Source organism: Sciurus vulgaris (assembly GCF_902686455.1).
Source record: "Sciurus vulgaris genome assembly, chromosome: 17".
Lineage (NCBI taxonomy): Eukaryota > Metazoa > Chordata > Mammalia > Rodentia > Sciuridae > Sciurus > Sciurus vulgaris.
The window spans coordinates 58,160,765-58,181,865 of NC_136478.1; the positions used below are offsets into that span (position 1 = coordinate 58,160,765).

General features: G+C 38.8%; 1 protein-coding gene across 1 annotated transcript; it reads left to right on the forward strand.

Annotated features, from left to right (window-relative positions):
- Window positions 1-6,769: 6,769 nt before the first annotated feature.
- On the forward strand, window positions 6,770-7,723 carry LOC306648510 (vomeronasal type-1 receptor 4-like; the record flags this gene model as incomplete). Its single annotated transcript, XM_079118701.1, has 1 exon — window positions 6,770-7,723. The coding sequence occupies one exon, from the start codon at window positions 6,770-6,772 to the stop codon at window positions 7,721-7,723; it is 954 nt and encodes a 317-aa protein (XP_078974827.1).
- Window positions 7,724-21,101: the final 13,378 nt, after the last annotated feature.

A 21,101-nucleotide genomic window follows, 5' to 3' on the forward strand; every position in this document is an offset into this window, starting at 1 on the left:
GATTTCAGTTCTGTTTTAATTATTTCCTGTTTTCTACAACTTTTGGGGTTGATCTGCTCTTCTTTCTAGGGTTATGAGTTATAATGTTAGTTCATTTATTTGTTGACTTTTCCTTGTTTTATTGAATGTGTTGCATGCAATGAATTTTCCTCTTAATCCTGCTTTCATAGTGTCCCAGAGATTTTGATATATTGCATCTTTGTTCATGTTTACCTCTAAGAATTGTTTCATTTTTTCCCCTGGTGTCTTCTGTTATTCATGTTTCATTCAATAGTGTATTATTTAATCTCCAGGTGTGAAAGTATTTTTTGTTTTTCTTTGTGATTGATTTCTAATTTTATTATATCATGATCTCATAGAATACAAGTTAATATCTCTATCTTTTTGTATTTGCTAAGAGTAGCTTTGTGGCATAACATATGCTATGTTTTAGAGAAGGATACATGTGCTGCTTAGAGGAAAGTGTATTCTCTCAATGATGGATGGACTATTTTATATAGTCTGTTAAGGCTAAATTATCAATTTTGTGTTTGAGATCTATGGATTCTTTGTTCAATTTTTGTTTGAAGATCTGTCCAATGGTGAGAGAAGTGAGTTCAAGTCACATAATAATATTGTGTTGTGCTCCATTTGGTTCTTGAAATTGAGAAGGATTTGTTTGATGTACATGGATGAGCCATTGTTTGGCATATGAATATTTTTTTTTATGCAAAAAGCACCTCCCACAGTAGCTACTAGATATGGACTAGCTTATTTTATCAATGGCAAGCCCTGGTACCCCCCTAAAGGCAAGCCCTTAGAGAAGGTAGATATAGATCTCCCCCTGTCTCCTAGAGGGTGGTTTAATCCAGATGATGGTTTTGTTTATGTGTGGTGGTAAGGTAAAAGAATAAGGTTTCACAACATTCCTTCCTTCCTACAAAGAATAGGTCACCCCTATAATAAACATTGGTACACAATGCCTTGTTCTGGAAAAGGAGCTACATAAGACAAGGTAATTTATTCAGTAAAAAAACCTTGGCCACGAGAACCACTGCGACCGCTGCCCTCCTGTAACCCTTAATTCAGCAATTTAGATATTAACCAGATGGACCTAGTAGAGATGGTCACATGACATTATTTGTCTATTGCTTTACCGCAAAAAGTAATAAGAATAATCTCAGGTCACATAGAGTTTAGATATTAAGGAAATAAACATTGTATTAGCTCATTGACATAATTAGATATGCTTAAAACAATTGTGGTTAGGTAAGGATGATCTGTAAGGTTACTGTTTTCTCATAGTCTTTTTAAAATTTTTTTTTATTTTATTGTAAACAAATGGAATACATGTTGTTTCTCTGTACATGGCATAAAGGCATACCATTTGTGTAATCATAAATTTACATAGAGCAATGTTGTTTGATTCATTCTGTTATTTTTTCCCTTCCCCCCACCCCTCCCACCCCTTGGCATATGAATATTTATGGTTGTTATGTCTTGCTGATTTATGCTTCCTTTAGCAGTATGAAATGTCCTTTATCCCTTCTAACTAATTGTGGCTTGATGTTTGCTTTATCTATTATGAAGATGGAGACCCTGCTTTTTTACTGAGTCTATGTACCTGGTATGTTTTTTCCATCCTTTCACCTTTTATGTGGATTTATTTTCATATGAGATGAGTCTCTTGAACGAAAGATGTTGTTGGGTGTTTTTAATACAATCTGCCAGTCTTTGACTTTTGATTGATTAGTTTAGGCCATTAACATTCAGAGTTATTATTGAGATATGATATGTATTCCCAGTCATTTTGGCTTATTTTTGGTTTTTAACTTGAGTTGAGTTCTCCTTTATTTTGTTATTCCTTTAGGGTAGTTCCTCCATATGCTGACTTATATCATTATTTTTAATTTCTTCCTCATGGAATATTTTGCTGAGAATGTTCTGTAGAACTAGCTTTCTTTTTGTAAATTCTTTTGGCTTTTGTTTATCATGGAAGGATTTTATTTCATTATCAAATCTGAAGGTAAGTTTTGCTGGGTTTAAGACTCTTAGTTGGCCTCCATTTTTTTCAGAGCTTGAAAATTGTTGTTACAATCCCTTTTAGCTTTTAGGGTCTGGGTTCAGAAATCTGCTAATATCCATATTGGTTTCTCCCTGAATATAATTTGATTTTTTTCTCTCACAGCCTTTAAAATTCTATCTTTATTGTGTATGTGAGGTATTTTCATTATAATGTGCCTTGTTGTGAATCTGTTGTAATTTTGTATTTTTGGTGTCCCATAAGCCTCTTGTTTTGATTTTTCATTTCATTCTTCAGATTTGGGAAATTTTCAGATATCATTTCATTGAATAAGTTGTTCATTCCTTTGGTTTGTTTCTGTGTCTTCCTCAATCCCAATAATTCTTAAATTTGTTCTTTTCATGTTGTTCCTTATTTTTTGTATTTCCATTTATGGTTTCTTACCATCTTCTCTGTTTGGTCAACCTTGTTTTCAAGAGTAAATATTTTATCTTCAATTTCTAAGATTCTGTTTTCCAAGAAATCTAGCCTATTGATTATGCTTTCTGGAGTTTTTAATTTGGTGTATTGTTTCCTTTCTTTAATGGATTTCTGTTTATTTTTTAGACTCTCTATCTCTTTATCAAAATGGCCATTTGCTTCCTGCATTTGCTTGTTTAACTGTTGATTGGTGTGATCATTCAAAGTCTACCTTTGCTCTCTTTTCTCATCATTTGCTTCTCTGATCATTGTAATTATGTACATTCTGAACTCCCTTTGAAATTTCTTCTTCCATGCTGTCATTAGATTTTATTGATGTAGCATCTAGGTTTTTTTTGGGACACTATCTTCTCTTCTCTCTTGTTTTCTTATATTGTTCATGTACCTTCCCCGCTAGGTGTGCAAATCTGAGGTATTTCATTTTCCCCCCTATGGACTTATTGTATCCCTATCGGTTTCCAGTACCTCACCTTGAAGTGAGAGATCAATATTAACAGCAAACCATAAAAATGATACACATCCTTAATGCTAATAGTCCTTTTTAAGATATTAATCATATTGTCTTAATAAACAGAAATTATGAGATCGAATATAATCTGCAGGTTAGCCAATAGGTTTGCAATAAGGACCATGATTTCTAATGGTGGACAAAGAGGATGGGGAGGGGTGTAGGATATAATGTTAATGAGATAAAAAGTGCTTCCATAGAGGTACTGTGACATAGGAGTAGTGAAAGTGTAATTAAAAGAAACTGGTTGTCAGCATATGAAAAGGGAGAAAGAGTGTCCAAGGAGAGACACAGATAAGAGGAAAATAGAGAGGATGAGAAAAATATGAAAAAGAAAATAGGAAAAATGGTAGATATAATATGAAAAATCATAATATTACTACTATTTAAAAAATCTACAATAAAACTATATAGTACTGTTCAACCCTCTTATTCTTCAGTAGCTTGATGCCTGGGAGGAACTTGAAAAAACAGTGACCCTAAAAGGTTGTGGTCCCTCTAGGGATGGTGGTCTCCAAGAGGGGTATAATCCCTGTTAGTGGGCAGAGGTGCCTCCACATGTTGACAGATGATTAACCACAGCACAGTGCTACACCAGGGGCTGGGACCGAGCTGAGCTGGGCCTGATTCTGTGGATAGGGCCTACATGACATGGAAATCCTTTATTAAATTTATACTCAGAATTCTATTCTCTTTCAGGCATGATTTTAAATGTCAATGTTTTCTTAATTTCACCTTACAGACTTTTCATTACAGGTGTATAAACACCAGGGATATTAGCATATTGATCTTGTACTCTCTAGCTGTGCTGAATAATTTATATAGACTGGCAGTTCTCTTGAATATTAAAATGTTTTCCCATGTAAAATCATGTAATCTGCGAGAGATGCTTTTCCCTCTTCCTTTGCAATTTGGACACTTTTAAAATTTTTTTTCTTTCTTCTCCTTCTTCTGTTTTTTCCCCCAACTGCTCTTACCTGGCCCTCCCACACTATGGAAAATACCAATTTTGAAAGTGAACTTTTCTTGGTTTGCTCCTGACCTCATGGATAAAATTTTGTTTCTACCAATGAGGATGATGCTAGCTGGGGGTCCTTCTTGTAGCCCTTCATTGTCTTGAAGTAGTTTTCTTCTCTTGGTAGTCTCCTGAGTGTTCTTTGTGGTATTTTCAATATAGCACCTTGACTTTACTCAATGCATCCTCAATTGGGACACAAGGGATTTCATTCTCTATGATTGACCCAAATATGGTGACTGACTTTCTATGTTGAACTGCCTTCACATTCCAGAGAGAATCCCCTTGGTCAGCATGTGGGATCCTTGTGTGTGTGGTTTGTTTTGTATCATCCTTTCATCTTCAGTCTCTGGGTGTCTTTTCTTATGAGATGAGTCTCTTGAAAGCAGCATATTGTTTTCTTTTTTAAGTCAATCTGCTAGTTCATGTCTTTTGAGTAATGATCTTAGGTCATTAATATTCTGGGTTGTTATATAGATATGACTCATATTCCTGATCATTTTGTCTTACTTTTAATTTGATTTGGTTTCTTTTTTGTTTGTCTTTTCCATTAGTGTAATTCCTCCCTTTGCTGACTTTCATTGTTGTTTTTCATTTCTTCCTCTTGTAATATTTTGCTGAGAATCTTCTGTAGTTCAGGGTTCTACTTTCTCAATTCTTTTAACTTTTGTTTATCATGAAAGGATTTTATTTTATCATAAAATCTGAAGTTTAATGTGCAACTAACAATGACAGCAGTGATGGTGAGAATAATCCAAAATGGTGGCAGAGGCATCTTTACACACTTGTAGATGTGAAGCCACAGTGCAGCACATGCAATGACATTCATGCATGGCTGGGCCGTGGATACAGATCTGCATGGAGCTTGGACTGGTACTGGATTTCAGCCTCCTGATAGTCTTTTTAAAATACATCTTGGATTAAATGCAAAATTCAAGTTGCAGTTTGTATCATAGATCTATTAAACTGTGCTGACCTAAGAAACTACCTATATATCCTGCAAATGCCCCTTGTCCACCTTACACTTTCCAGGCAAGACTTCAGGGCATGGATGTACCCCAGTGTCCTGAGATCATAAGACATGATGAACAAAAGGACTCAATAGGGTTCTGATGGTGCAGGAATCATATGTGTAATATGAGGAGAATTCTACCAATAGAGTAGGTAAGAGAATTGGGAGATTGACTCCTGAGCATGCAGTGAGCTGCTGGGGGACATCTCTGTTGTCTGCAGAAAACTCTCTACAGTGATGTGCACTCAGGTTAAGGTGCAGGGTTTTCTAATTGGATGAAGTCCTTCATGTCTCTTAATGTGTTTCTTCTCTCAGTAATTCATTGTGGGTGGCAGCGAGAACCTGTCCCCTGTGCTGTCATCATGGACTTTGCAGAGTCTTTGCCCCACATTCCCTGTTCTTCACTTTCACCTCCCCTACCTTGAAGTCCTTGTGCTGTTGAAGTCAGGGATTCACTAGATCCTCAGAATGTCTCACAGGTAATATGTAGGTGGATCCTTGCCTGCTTTTCCCACCACTGTGGTTCATGGATCCTCCCCCTGTGGCCATGTGATTCTTGGACTTTGATCCCATGTGCAAAAGTTCACATATCTACTGTCCTCTAGGCTTCCATGGTTCAGACATGACACTCAAATGTAACTTTGTGATATTAACCTCATCAATTTCAATATTAACCTGAAGGAATGTCTTATCATTTCTACTGCAGTTACACTTGTGAATATATTAATTCTGTATCCATAACAAGCATTCAGAAATATTCAGACCAAAGGGTGGATTTTGTACATGTTTGAGGCCTCAGGATACAGGAACCTTTTGTTATCCTGGGTTCATCAATCATGGCATATGTGCAGGTTCTGCTTGAAAGTTGTGTCCTAGAACTGGTCCTGAGAACTGAGCAATATTGAGCTTGATGATCTGCATGTCACTAGCTCAGCAGAAGTTGTGAGATCCACAAATATCTCAGATCATTGCTGTTTGACACATGATTAGGGAGAGAGGTGAAAAGTCCCCACGGAGGAAACACTGTGTTGCCTGATTGTTCAGCTGTTATTGACATGGAGGAGTGTGTGTGCTGTGAAAATTCCCAGGCAGAAGTTGAAGTACACTGGGTAGTCTGCCTGTTAAAGGATCATGCCATTCAGAGAGCTGAGAATACAGAAACATAGGCTGAAGATGAAATACAGTCAGAGTCTCAGAAGAAAACATGTCAGATAAGTTGCACACATGCCTTTCACACAGGCCTCATGTCATCTACTGAGTATTCTAGAATGTTGTGTGGTGACTTGAATCCCATCTTCTTCTCTGCCTCATTCAGTGATATGTTGTTACCAGGAGTCCCTGGAATCCAGGCTCCAGAAGTGTCTATCCAGGCCCTAAAACACAGAGAACTGGACATTTCTTTCTTTTTTTTTGGGGGGGGATGCTGGGGATTGAACCCAGGGCCTTGTGCTTACAAGGCCAGCACTCTACCAACTGAGCTATCTCCCCAGCCCTGAGAACTGGACATTTCACCACCCTTTTCTATCTCTGAATTATCAAAAATTGTTAACAATCTATATTTAAAAAAATAATCCAACTGATAATTTATTTATCATTGCAGGGCTTGATGAAACCTCATTAAAACTTCAGAGACATCCTTAAGATAATGTTCCTGGGCTCTGCTTGCAACTCAAAGGTACTGCATCTTTGCACCTGCCTATGGTGTGCCAAGACCTGATTTCATTGCCAGGACTGAAAGATAAGAAGATGATGATGATGATTCCAAGTGACACAGTCTTTGGGGTTTTCCTTGTATCTCAGCTGTGCATTGGTGTCCTTGGGAACTCCTTGCTCTTCGTGTTATATGCATTCATCTTCTTAGTTAAACCCCATCTCAAGAAGTACATCGATTCCATTGTTACACAGTTGCTATTTGCAAATATTCTAACCATCTTATTCACCATGGTACCAGATATTTTATCAACCTTGGGAGTAAGGCAGTTTTTGGATGATGTTGGTTGTCAGACAGTTTTGTTCTCATACAGAGTGACACGTGGTGTTTCCATCTGCACCACCTCTCTCCTGAGTGCATTTCAAGCCATCACCATCAGTCCCAGTAACTCTAAGTGGGCATGGCTAAAATTTAAGTTCCCTACATGCATGTATCCCTTGTTGCTTATTTTCTGGGTCATCAACATGCTCATCTACATCCACACAATTGAAACAGTCACAGCCAGGAGCAGTTTCACTCTGGTTGGTCGTGGCTATGTTCATGCATACTGTCAAACCAGGCAGTTTGGAAACCGGAACAAAGGGACATTTATAAGTGCCATCTTGATTCATGATCTTGTGTTTGTGCTCCTCATGATCTGCACCAGCCTCTACATGGTCAGTCTTCTCTACAGACACCGCAGGAGAGCCCACTATGTCCACAGCACCTGCATCTCCTCCCAGTCATCTCCTGAACACAAAGCCACCCGCACCATCCTCCTGCTTGTAGGTTGCTTTGTGTTCTTGTATTTCTCATACAACTGTTTGACTCTTTACTCATTTTATGCAAGCCACAAAATCCCAAGGCTGGAGGGACTCAGTGGAGCTTTATCTTCATTCTACCCAACCATCTGCCCATTTTTGCTCATGAAAAATAGTAATAAAATTATTTCCCAATTCAATTCATTATTTTCAGTGATGAGAATGAGAGGTTCCCAGAGGGCATTTGGTGTCTGATCTGATGCCCCAGGCTTTAGTCTGCAACAGGGCAGGGTTCTTAATGATTTGCATTGGTAAAAAAAGGCTTTGTTGCTCTTGAGCACTTCATATGACACTAGTGTGAGTTGAGATATTCTACAAATGTGAAATGCATTCAGAGTTTGAAGGCTTAGTTTTATCAAATGTACAGAGATTACATTGATAATTTTCACTTTGTTTGCATAAATTAAGTTTTATAAATAATGATTACTTTTTGTACTTATTATCATTCAAACTGTTCTTTTTATAATTTCTTATGGACTTTTAAAAATACAGTTAGGAGGGCTGGGGAGATAGCTCAGTCAGTAGAGTGCTTGCCTTGCAAGCACAGGGCCCTGGGTTCAAACCCCAGCATCGCGAAAAAAAAAAAATACAGTTAGGAAAAAATGCAAAATTTGATGTGGAGTTTGTATCATACTTCTAATAAAATGTGCTACCCTTAGAAACTGCTTGTATGTATCCCACCAAGGCCCAATGCCCACCTTACATTTTCCAGGCACCACTTTAGGGCTTGGATGTACACCAGTGTCCTGAGGGCAATAGACATTGCTATGGCTTGCATTTAGGTATCCCCCAAAAGGTCATGTGTGAGACAACACAAGAAGGATCAGAAGAAAAATGACTGGATTGTAGGAGTCTTAACCTAATCAGTGAATTAGTCCCTGATTTGATTAACTGAGTGGTACCCGGAGGCAGGTAGGAGTGGCTGGAGGAAGTTCCTCATTAGGAGTGTGGCTATAAGATATATACTTTGTATCTGGAGAGTAGAGTCTCTCTCTCTCTCTCTCTCTCTCTCTCTCTCTCTCTCCTTTCCAATGATGTAAGATGCTTCCCTCTGCACACTCTTTCGCCATGATATTCTGCCTCAACTTGAGCCCCAAGGATTTCTGTGGACCTCTGAAATTGTGAACCGTCCAATAAACATTTTCTCTGTTAAAATTGTTCGGGTTAGCTCTTTTTGTCACAGCAGCAAAAAAACTGACTAAAACAGACATGATAACCAAAGGGACCCCATAGGCTGTTCATGGTGCAGGAATCCTACCTGTATTATGAGGAGAGTTCTACCAACTGGAGGCCTGGGAGAGTCACTCCTGAGCATGCAGAGAGCTGTGTGGGGTCATCTCTGATGTCTGCAGAAACCTCTCCACAGTGATGTCCACTCGGGTTAGAATGGGGTTTCCTAACTGGACACAGTCTCTCATGTCTGGGTTGATGAGTGTCTTCTCTCAGTAATTCTCCATGGGAGGCAGTGACACCCTCTCTCCTGTGCTGTCATCATGGCCCTTGCAGAGTCATTGCCCCACCCCTTTTCTTCACTTTTACATTCCCTATCATGAAGTCTTGTTCTGTTGAATTCAGGGTTTCACTCAGATTCTCAGAATGTCTCAGATGATATGTGGGTGGATCCTTGCCTGCATTTACCACCACTGTGGCTCATCTGTGTGGACATGAAATTCTTAGGTTTTTGTTCCACATTTTATAGGTCACATTTGAACTCTCTTCTAGGTTTGTTTGGGTCAAATGTGATATCTTACACCAGAATTATGTGTGTCCTTTGAATAAATTATTTTCCTACACATGCTTTCTCAATCTCTGCTATCTTATGCTACTGCATCAATCACAGTGCCATGTGGATATGTACCAACTACCTTCAGCTTAGAAACTGTCCCTTAGTGAGTGATTCCCTCAAACAGCTCTTGTGTGTCCCTTGGCTTTGTCACTCCTTGTCAACATGTCTGAGATGCCTGATGGAATCTCCCCAGCCCTCTCTGGCTTCCTTCCTTCATGATCCTTTAGAGGAATGAAATTCATTTTTTCCTTCATCTCCTCTATTTAATCCAGGTTTCAGCCCAGGACCATCTGTCTTTCAAGTATGCCATCTCTTTTAATTGTTGAATCTCCTGTATATTATTGTGCCAAATATCCCAAACTGTTCCTTCTTTCTGAATTTTCACAGTGCACACAGCCATGTTACATACCTGGACCAGGAAACAACAACAGGAGCTTCCAGAAAACCCAGCAGGGCCCTCCCTGCCCCCTTCCCTTAGGTGGCAGCAAACTGTGATCAAAACACTCCCTGTTGTCACAGACTACAGCTTAAACCCTTGATCATGAATTCCAGAGTGTCAACGAATCTCTATCTGAGACTTCCTAAAGGGGTACAAAAGGTTCAGTCAGCATCCTTAATCCAACAATCTGAAAGATGAAACACTTGGATCACTCTCATGGCACCATGTAAGAAAAATTTTACACCTGACCTATGTCAAATCACAGGCAAAACATTGGTACATAAACACTGGGGTAAAATCACCTTCAGGTCTAAGATGCGTACAAGACATTAACAGATTTATGTTTACATGAGGCTCTCGTCTCCAAGATGGAAATACTATATACATTGAAATATTAAAAATATGAAAATTTCTGTAAGCAAAACCACTCCAGTCCCAATCATTTCTGGGGCAAGGGATGCTCAACCTGCACTGTTTACCTGGTGTGGTTCCAGGCTGTGCCTGAGGTGGGCTGAAGTCCTGCTGAGGCCTTTCTGCCTCTGCTTGCTGGTGCCCAGGTGCAGAGCACATTCCGAGGTTGCAGCCCTGTGGATGCAGAGAAGTGTAGTCATGGATGGAACAAAGATGAGGAAACAAGAACACGACACTCAGAAAGTAGGAGAAACCAAACTTTATTTTACACTGGTAGGTCCACAGGAGATTAGCACTCCAAATTCTGAGCCCTGATCCACAGTTTCTCACAAAATTTATGTTATTTGACATCATCTTAGACCCATTCTATCATTGGGACTTTTTCCTCTGAAGTCCTTGTGGGAGGTCTCTAATATAAAGCATGTTCACAGAACAGAGAAGAAGAAACAGCTCTTTTCACAGACATCTATTACATTTCAGGAGGGAATAGTTAGACTCTTAGGGCAGTTATTGACAATGCAAAAGCTAGGGACACATGGGTAATTACACTTCCTGGAGAAAAGTTAAGAGAGGGAAGGGGACTTACCCCTCCCCAATCATTGAACTCTTTCCATAACATTTTTGTTATTTTATTTCACAGCCAGTTCTGGTTTGTCATCACATTTTCCTCTTTGATGCACTTTTAAACCCTCTTAATGTCATAATCTCTCCATGTCCTCCAATTTAATCCACTGGTAACTCGAGAGGACCATTATTAATTTCCTGGCTTCTAAGCAGGAGGAGACAAATCAGGTAAATATGTTAAGAATTCAGGTACCAAACAGGAGTGCCAGGAGGAGTATGACAGAGCCAAATATTGGCTATTTTCCTTGGCCCTTTTTATCTTTAGTCTCTAAGTTTTGGTTATAATCATTCAGCAGGCCTGTTTTACCAGTCTTAAAGTAGGTGTACTGGGTTTTAACTTTAATGTCTATAATTTTATAGTTATTTACCACTTTCATTTAATTGGGGTCAGTATTATATTGGAAATCTGTCTTATATATTATCTAGCCAATAGCTGACGACTCATTATCTCAAATTAACTCTGGTTATTATATTAGAAGCTGTGCATCTTTAAAGCACTAACAGACAACAGTTATAAAGTTTAAAAGGAAGTATAAAATAAAATTATCAAAAAGAAAAGCATATTTAGTTTATATTGAATCTATGAACCTAAATATTTAATTTTGTAATCCAAAGCTTTTAATTAACTATGGATTATGTTTTTTATTTTAAGATTAAAGTAAGCCTTATAACAAAAACCTATCTTTTGAACTTAACATTAAATAAAATTGAGTGATTATCCTAACATGGAATATGTTGAGAGGCAGACTTTTAATTCAGGTTTCATGGCCTCTTGAAAAAACTTAGGTGAGGTGTTTTATTTCTGAAATAGATCTTTACTTCTTTTTAAAACATTTTATAGTCTTTTACATCTTTAAGCATGTCAAGCTCTCCTTATTGTCTTACAAAAATGCATTTAAATTTCAATTCCAGTGCAAAGAGTAACACAAACTTCTGTAACTTAATGACAACAGGTTACTTAATTCAGCTATAAAACATATATGACATAAATAAATATCAACTCAATCTGTTATTTTTATACAAATCTGAGACTTTTCCTACAGATAATTTTAGTTTGGAGAACACCAGCTTCTCAATGTTGTTTCTTAAGTATTACACTTAACTAAGTTTAACTTTTAAAATGTAATTTAGAATCTAGAATGTATGGTAACAATAATCATAGGTTTGCATGAGTTAATAAAATCAAAGGATAGCCTTAAATTTCTTATATATTTAGAAAATGGTGTTAATGATTCAAAATTGACAGTCAAACAAAGTAAACAGATATAAGACAGATCTTTAAATGACAGTGTGGCTGTTCTATGACCACATATGAAAGAGAGCACCTATTGATTATCTTGTTCATAAATTTACATACATTTTCATTTTATAAATATTTAGATGTTGATGGACCTTCATATTATTTATTTATTTATAATTGGTGCAGAGAACGAATCCCAATGCATCACATATGCTATGGAAGTGATGAGCCGCTGTGACAGCCCCTCATTTTAAAAACTTTCACACAACACTTAGATAGGGCCTAGACTGTAGAGTTTTCAGATGGAAACACATACATAGTCACATATTTTGGGTGTTAACTATGTTGTTATAACCTAAATAACAGCTGTTTGTTTAACTGGTTACAAAGTAATCATTTAAGACTTTAAAACAGGTACACACCCTATTTTCAGTAAGATTCAGTTTCCCAAAGTAATAAAACTTAACAAATACAAATACAAGAATATTATCTTGATAGGTAAGAGTAAACCAATGTTTTAGATTCTGTTTCATAACAGCATATTAAAGTTTAAATAAGTATGTTAAAGTCAATGTAATCACAAACACAGATTTTTGAGATTTACTTTCTGCAGACCTTCTGTGACATGCTTACACATTTGTAACTTGCTACATACTGAGTTTTCCCTCTCATCTTGGATGTTAACACAAGAATACTACTTTACCACACAAAAAGCTTTTTTATTTAGGAACATTTCTTTTTCCTTCTAATATGTTTCCATACCTATAACTTTTTTATTTTCTTTTTTAATTTCAGGATCATTTTAAAATTTGTATTTTAAAACAATCCTTATGAATCTTATATATGTATTTAATTTACATAACAAATTTTATCCCAGGAGAGGGATCAGTATTCTAGTACATACAAAAACTCTTTCTTAATCTTTTTTTTCCTAAGTTATAGTCAAAGGGTTGGAGCACAGAATATTTTTGAGCCTAATCTATCTCCCTTAACTTCATCATAATATCATCAACTTTAAGTGATTTTTCCATAGTCAATTGTACCCAGAGGCTCCTTTTGGGACTTTCTCTTATACTAGGCATATTATTATGAAATGAAAGAGGCCCTTTCCTTTCCATCATTTTCTAAGGCTTCCTTGAAGAGCCCTTTGCAGACATTGTCTACAAAACACATGTTTGGCCTTAGTTCCTGCCTTTTTCTGTTCTGGGTGCAGCTACTTATTCTGTCAGTTCCCCAGGCATTTAGATTAATGGGACACAATTATAGCAAGAACTGCTTTGCCCTAGTGATAGATGTCCCCTGGCCAAATGGGGTGTGTCTCAGATCTTAAAAGGGGAGATTATTCCTGTTCCCAGGTCATAAGCTAAGAGTGCTGAAACTTATTGCCACATCCTTTGTAGTCAGCAGCTCCAATCCCCCAGGGGAAAAGGGGCTGGAAGGTAGGGGAGAGACCAGGTTCTCTGGCCACTTTTTCTATAGCCAAGACAACATTTTGGCAATTTTTTTTTCAGTTTAGGGCTGGTGTTCTTGACCACAGTGAGATGATCTGACGTTGCCTGGGTGGAGATGATAAATGATACTGGGGGTGCCAACACTGGGTTTTAGAAACTTAATTCCTTTTTTTCAAACTCATTATTTTGATGCCTGTTATCCTTGTACAGCAGAGGCAATACCTTTTGACACCTTTCACTTAGTACCTGACTGTTCAGACTCCTTATCATGGAACTGAATAAGTATCTGTACTTACAGAATCTCTTTCACATATTTTACACCTGACTAACAAACTTTAGCTGTAAGATCACATGATTATCTATAAAACCATTTAAAGGTCAGATAATGACAGTAATACATCTTTCTTTTAAATAGGCCTGTAGCTATAGGTCACCCGTTCAGCCAAGATTTTTTAAAAGATGACTGGTAAGATCAATATAATATAGTCCATATTCTAAAGGTCCAGTAACAGATATAAAAAACAGATATAAAAGAAAGAATCTTAAAAACAAGGACTTTGTACATATAAATTTTTCCTTAGCTTGGACAGTAAGGACACAGGGCAGGTGGAGGAGTGGGAGCTTCTGTAGCTGGCTCAAACTTTTTATTTTCTTACTCCCGGCATCATTCCCAGAGTCAGAAGTTTGGGAGTGTTGACCTTGAGGGGGCCAAAAGTTTGAGTCAGAATACTGTAGAATTCTTCAGACCAAATAAAACAACAGTATTTTATCATTCTTTGAGTTTTTTTTCTTTTACCTCCCTTTTTAAAATTCTTGTATGTAGAACATACACGAAGGTAGAATTTTAACCCTTAATCATCTTGCTTTTAGTGAAGACTAGAAACAAAATAATCTTAAACTTTCTATTAACCAACAATTTAAATAAAACATATTTATGAGATGTATCCCATTTATCTTTAATCTGATTTTTGCATTTTTTAACTTAGGTTACCCATGAAAGCCAAGTTTAGTTAGCATCTTAAGTCATCCTTTTTTTTTTTTTGAGGAAAAATTCTAGAACCAATGGACATTAATTATACTTTAAAAATTTTATACAAAAGAACACCCTTTATTGTCTGACCACCTGGGGGAAAACGTGTGGGTTAGTGATTTTAGAGACATCTTTATTGTTGGAGGCCGCTGCCCTGTAGGGCCCGCGGTGGTAGCTGGCCTCGCCCTAAGATGGTGCCAAGAATCCCAACTGCAAAGAAAAACAACTTTAAGGAAGTGCTTTCTATTGGCTGACTGATCTCCTCCGCGTCCGTGCTTAACTTGTGATCAGTACATGTCCTCATTACCCACCATTAAGTGTCCACAAGCCAAATGCCTGACCTGTTAGGTGATTGGCTGTTACATCTCATAAAGCTGCGTACTTTTCACGGCGGAGAGAGGCAGCAGCTGCGCGAGAGAGAAGAAGAAGAGAGAGAGCTGCGGGCGAAAAGAAGAAGAAGAAGAAGAAGATGGCAGCGGTGGAGGAAGAAGAACCAGGCACTTGGCTCAGAAGCTCTCCCATAAAAATAAAGACCTTAAACTTCATCTGAGAGCCGAGTCTTCATTGTACTCGCTGGACAAGACACTTTATTTTTATCCCTAATCCATTTTAAGTCACATGAACTTAATTTTTTATGGTATCTAAGAGTTAAGCCTTGAACAGTAGACCACGAAATAAAGACAGCAGAAAGAAAAGCAGAGGGCAATAAATTTCAGTTAAACAAAACAAGACTTATTCATTCAAGAGAAAAGATGTATTCACCATAAGAAAAAATTTGAGCTCAGAAAGAGACAAAGACTACCAAATGACACAGCCATAATTAAATATGGAACAACTTTCACAAGTATTTTCACACTCACACACACACACACTCAGAAATTTTAAAACACTATCTCCCCACTTTCAGAGTTCCCCATACTGATGACTCCCCTGCTGGAGACTCTGATACCTGTGGACCCACTGCAGGTGCCCATGGGAGGTTTAAAACACTGTCTCTCATCCATTCACACCAGCACAGACACTTAAAGAGTTTAAGCATTTCCTCCCACACCCTTTTTCCTTTGGGGATCCTTACACTGCAGGCACCCTCATGGGTAGCCAAGGGGGGTGTTCAGGCTCCCCTTCTGCCCTTACCAACAGGCTTGTCTGTGGTCCTGTTTCCCGGGACCTTATCTCTTCCAGTGGACTACACAGGGGTTTTGTCCTACTCTCCAGTGTGTCCGGGATGCCAGAAGCTACTCTGGAGGTGCAGGTTGAGCAGGTGAAGGAGATCCTCGAATTCCTGCGCAGCGCCAGCCTGTTCAGTCTGAGGGGCACTGGGGACCCTGGCATTGATCCCACCCCAAATCCCTCTTGGTTATCACTTCTTGGCCAATGCCCAAAAATGGTATGGAAATGACAAGACAGCCCTGGTAAAGTAGGAGAATTCAAACTTTATGTTATGCCAGTGGCTCCAGAGGTGATTAGCACTCCAAAAGTCTGAGTCCTGATCCTCCAAATCTCACGATATTTATAGGTTGTTTGACATCATCTTAGACCCATCCTGTCATTGGGGCTTTTTCCTCATTAAAAAAAAAAAAAAAAAAACATCTGATCTATGTGGCTGAGGGCCTTGTGGAGTGTCTCTAACATAAAGTATGATCACAGAATAGATAAAAAGAAACAGCTCTTTTCACAGACATCTATTACACTTCAGGAGAGAGTAGTCAGACCCTTAGGGCAGTTATTGACAACGCAAAAAGTTGGGACCCATGGTTAATTAGGCTTCCTGGAAAAAGAGTAAGAGAGGGAAGGGGAGCTGACTGCTTCCCAGGCATTGGACTCTTCCCACAATGCTTTTTAAATTTCATTTCACAACCTGGTCTGGTTTTGCCATCATAGTCATGGATGGAACAAAGACACAGGTGACCAGCTTTTCCCCTGCTATGGTCACATGGGGAGGCCACTGCATCCTCAGTGTGTCATGCACCAAGCCTCTTCTGCCACTATATAAACAAAATCAAACACACACTACACAGGGATTCACATTTCAGAGTTGATATTCAACACTCACCACTGCAGCCTCCTGGAGGTCTTCTCTGCGGGGTGAGGTGCAGCTGTTTTGAGGCTGCTGCAAAGACACCTAGAGGTCTTTTCTCCAGGTGAGTCTGCCACTGGTGCCACCAAAGCCACTGGTGTTCCCTGGAGGTCACCTGGAACTCTTCCCTCTGGGTGCCACTGAAATTGCAGCTACAGCTGCCACCACCACTACTGCTGACACCACTGATGACTACAGCTTCTGCTGACCTCCTGCCTGCTGCCATTGACATCTGCCACTACCACTGCCACAGCTGCCCAGAGGTCCACTGCTGGGAAGACTCCAGTTTGGTTGCATGTGGTCACATCCTTTTTGAGACACTGGCCAGAGCCTGGGTTTGTTTGGGGTGCCAGTGGTTTTTCTACCACTGCCACCTTGGGGGGCAGTAGCCACTGTCTGGAGACACCAGCCAGGACCTGGAGGTTCAGTGTCTGGGCGCCCATCAGATTTGCTGCCCCTGGGGTCTTCAAACTGGGAGTGTGGGTTGCCAGCATCTAGTTACTGCCTCTCAGTGTTGCTCATCCCTGGTGCTCTCCCTCCAAATTCTAGTGGCATTGAGACCTTGGGATAGCAATGTAGTAGAATTAGGCAAACTGAGGCCCAGATTGCTGGGATAGTGACTGGGTGTGCCAGGGCCTATCTGGGACAGACAGTCTTGTGGAAAGTCAGACAGGGCTGAGCTTTTGAACATGGGCACACACAGTGGTTCAATTTTCCTTCAGATTTATTGTATTTGAATTTTTCTTCTCTGGAATCTCCAGCATATTTGGAGCAGAGTGACTTTGTGCATCATTTTATTGAGGAAGGTGATATATCCATGTTGTTTTGCATTTCTTCTGGCTTTAACTTGATTTATTTGTGCATTTGGTGTTTTTTAAGGAACTTGAATTTGATCTTTCATTTCATTTTTCAGGTTTGGGAAATTTTCTGATATTATTTCATTGAACAGGTTGTTCATCCCTTTGGTTTTTATCTCTGTGCCTTCCTCAATCCCAATAATTCTTAAGTTTGGTCTTTTCATGATATCTCATAATTCTTGGAGGTTCCATTCATGACTTCTTATCATCTCAGTTTGTTCAACTTTATTTTCAAGATTAAATATTTTATCTTCATTGTCTGAGATTCTGTCTTCCACGAGGTCTATTTAGTTGGTGATGCTTTCCATTGAGTTTTTAATTTGGTTAATCATTTCTTTCATTTCAAGTATTTCTTTCTGGTTTCTTTTCAGATCTCTATCTCTTTATTGAAGTGTTCTTTTGCTTCCTGCATTTGCTCTTTTAACTGTTTACTGAAATGGTCATGCGTTGCCTGCATTTGCTCTCTTCTCTCATCTTTTTGCTTCCAAGATCATTTTAATTATGCAGATTCTAAACTCTTTTTCTGTCATTTCCACTGCCATGCTATCATTGGATTCTATCACAATAGCATCTTGGTTTATTAGGGACACTTTCTTCCCCTGTTTTTTTCATATTGTTTCTTTATATTTCTCTCTAGCAGTGAAACTCAGACATACTGAAGTTTCCCCACTTGCAGGCTTATTATGACCCTGCAGTTTTCCACTACCTCTCCTTCAAAGGTGATATCAATACCAGTAATACTCAATACAGAGAAAATGTAGCCCTGAACCAGATAGCCCTTAGAAAGACTTTAACATTTTTAAAATAAACAGGATCAGTTCAGTTACTATTTACATTGTTTGTATTTGTGAAGAAGAGGATGGGGAAGGGTGTAGGATGTTACTGAGTAAATAGAGGTACCTGTCAAAGGGCCTCCAGTCTCCTGTAGGTGTCTCAGGAAGGGAGCCATCCTTTCAATGATGATGGCTATGCCCTCAGAAATAATTCAAAATGCCTGCACCAGCCTCTAAAGAAGCTGGGGAACCCCAGAGAGGGTGTGCTGAGTCAGCACAGAGGCAGGCGCAGTGTCCCTCAGCACCAGCTCAGCTGCCGGCCTCCATCCTTGGTGTGGGGGCAGGATGGGGGGCTCAGGACCAGTCTGTCCATGGGGATGGTGGGCTCACTTCTGGCAACTGACTTCGATGTGTGGGGTGGGTGAGCTCATTGATGGTGACTGAATCTTCACAGCAAGGAAATTATAAAAAAACATGTATGGAAAGGAATATGTTTTGCCAGGTGCTTCCTAGACAGGGGATTAATATCCAGAAAATGTAAAGAACTCAAAATTTTAACACCAATAATAGACAGACAAATAACAACCCCAACACTGTTACCCAACACACGATATAGAGAAAAGAGAATTCAACTCCCTCAAAGCTCCTTATATAAAAGTAGAAGAGAGAATCATCCAATAAAATGGATAGGAATACTAACAATATGAAAAGTAGGGAAAAAACCATCCCAAGTGGCTCACAACACAACCAACCCACAGCAAAAGGATTGCCAGAAAAGGAAATCAGAAAAAAAAATACTGCAAGTGGTCAAAGAATTAAAAGAATTTCTAAGAATTTCTAATTTCTTTGTCTTATTTAAGGCAAAGCACACAAGAATTAAGGAATATTTCACCAAAGAGAGGGATTTTCAAAAAGAATAATCAAATCCTGAAAATGAAAGACTCAAGAAATCAAATTAAAAATTCAGCTGAAAGCATCACCAAAATCATTTGAAGACAGAATGTGAGGCTTCGGAATCTAAGTAAGTATTTAATGTTGAAAAAGTCAATAATAAAGATGATAAGAGACACTAATCAAGGGGGTTGCAAGATGTTGGAATAGAGAAAGTCACTTTCCAGGCTGCTCCATGGTGTGAAACCAAGAAAGCAGACCAGGAGCTTCTCTGCTAGTCTGGTAAACAAAAAACAAAGGGGATGGAGGACATTACAGGAATTTCAAACTGGATATTCAAAGCAGATTGGGGGCTTAAAAAGTTGGATATAATAAAATAAAGATGAAATCCCCAGCACCATAGCCATGTTTTGACCAGAGGCACCAGCCAGAGTTGTTCCTCCATGAACAAAGTGGAGGGACAAGGGAATTAAAGGAACCCATGTTTTTAGGAGGCCTGAGGCATGTCTGCATACAGTGAGTTTAGAGGTCAAAGACACTGTCCAATTAAAATGAAACATTGGTTGCACAATATCCTTGTGCAGTAGAGAAGTCACCATCTCATCCAGCGGAGTGTAGAGGACAGAAGAAGGAACCATTTTGCTGTCACAGCCTGGGGACTGGCAGATGCTGGAGCCCAATTCTTGGCAAACCTGTTTGGCCCTCAATACAGGCCTGACAAATTCACACTGCCTGACAGAGTGTGCCTAAACGACCCAGAGGAAAATCAAACATGGAGAGAGTTTTACACAGGGGAGAACTGGTTGTGGAAACCCACCTGGCTTTCCACCTCATCTTCTAATCTGACTCTTTGCAGAACCACCTGGGAGAGACACACCTCGATGGCAATTTAAAGGACTGGGGTAGGAGAAAATGAGTTTGGAGACTGAAACTGAGACCAGGAAACATGGTGTCTTCAGGTGACATGGTGGAGTAGGAATTGTCTCCTCCACTACACAAGTGGAACCCAGGGGATATCCCTCAGGTGCAGACATCCAGTTGGAGCCAGCAATTGGTGTGCCCTAGAGATGTGCTGATTTAAAATCTCTAGACCAATTGGCATTCAGCATGCAGCCTGGAGCCCACATAAACCTATACCCTGACTCCAGGAATTCTGCCTATGGGATTACCTCTTTCTCGCCAGTAATCCAGTCTGGAGGGTGGAGCATCACGCTCCATACAACCTCACCTAACACTGCTGAGAAGAGAAGCTGAGAATCTTTTGACCTCCAATGGAAACAATTATTCAAATTTCCATAGAGATTTTTCTCCTCTCTCTCTTTTTCATTTTTTTCTTTTCTCTGTTTTTGACCTTAATGGTTTGTGCACACTTATACGTACTCATATCTAAGTTTTTCTCATTTTTAGCATTTTTTCAAACAGTTATTTTTTATGGATCAATTTTTTGAAGATATGAATGTTTGATTGGTGTATTTCAGTTTTGTTGTAAATTCTTTTTTTTGAATTAAAAAAAAATTTACATTATATAAATATTTTTCTCCCACCTGTTTCTTTTGATGTTCTTCCTTTTCTTCCACCAACAGCTATTCTCTATTGGTATCTCTTTCACTCTTCCTTTAATTTCTTATTTTTGTTTTTTCTTCTCCTCACTCATAATAATCACTTCCTAAATCATTTCTGTTCTCTCCTGTTCACTATTCAAAATTGTACATCCTTTTGCAAACTCACTGTTTTAGTTGTAGGAATTAACTGATCATATTTCTGATAATTATGATGATTCACATTGTAGGCATAATAGCAGAATCTATTTGTTTCAATACTATATATTTTTTGCATTTGTTGTTATTATTTTTCTCCCTCTAAATGGTGAGGTTCTGGATACCTTCAGGGACACTATAAGTTCACAGTTTAGAAACTCTTCTACCTCAGATCCATATTGTTAAATGGGTAGACACACAAAAACATGCAAAAGTAATGGAGCAAATTGCCCAAAG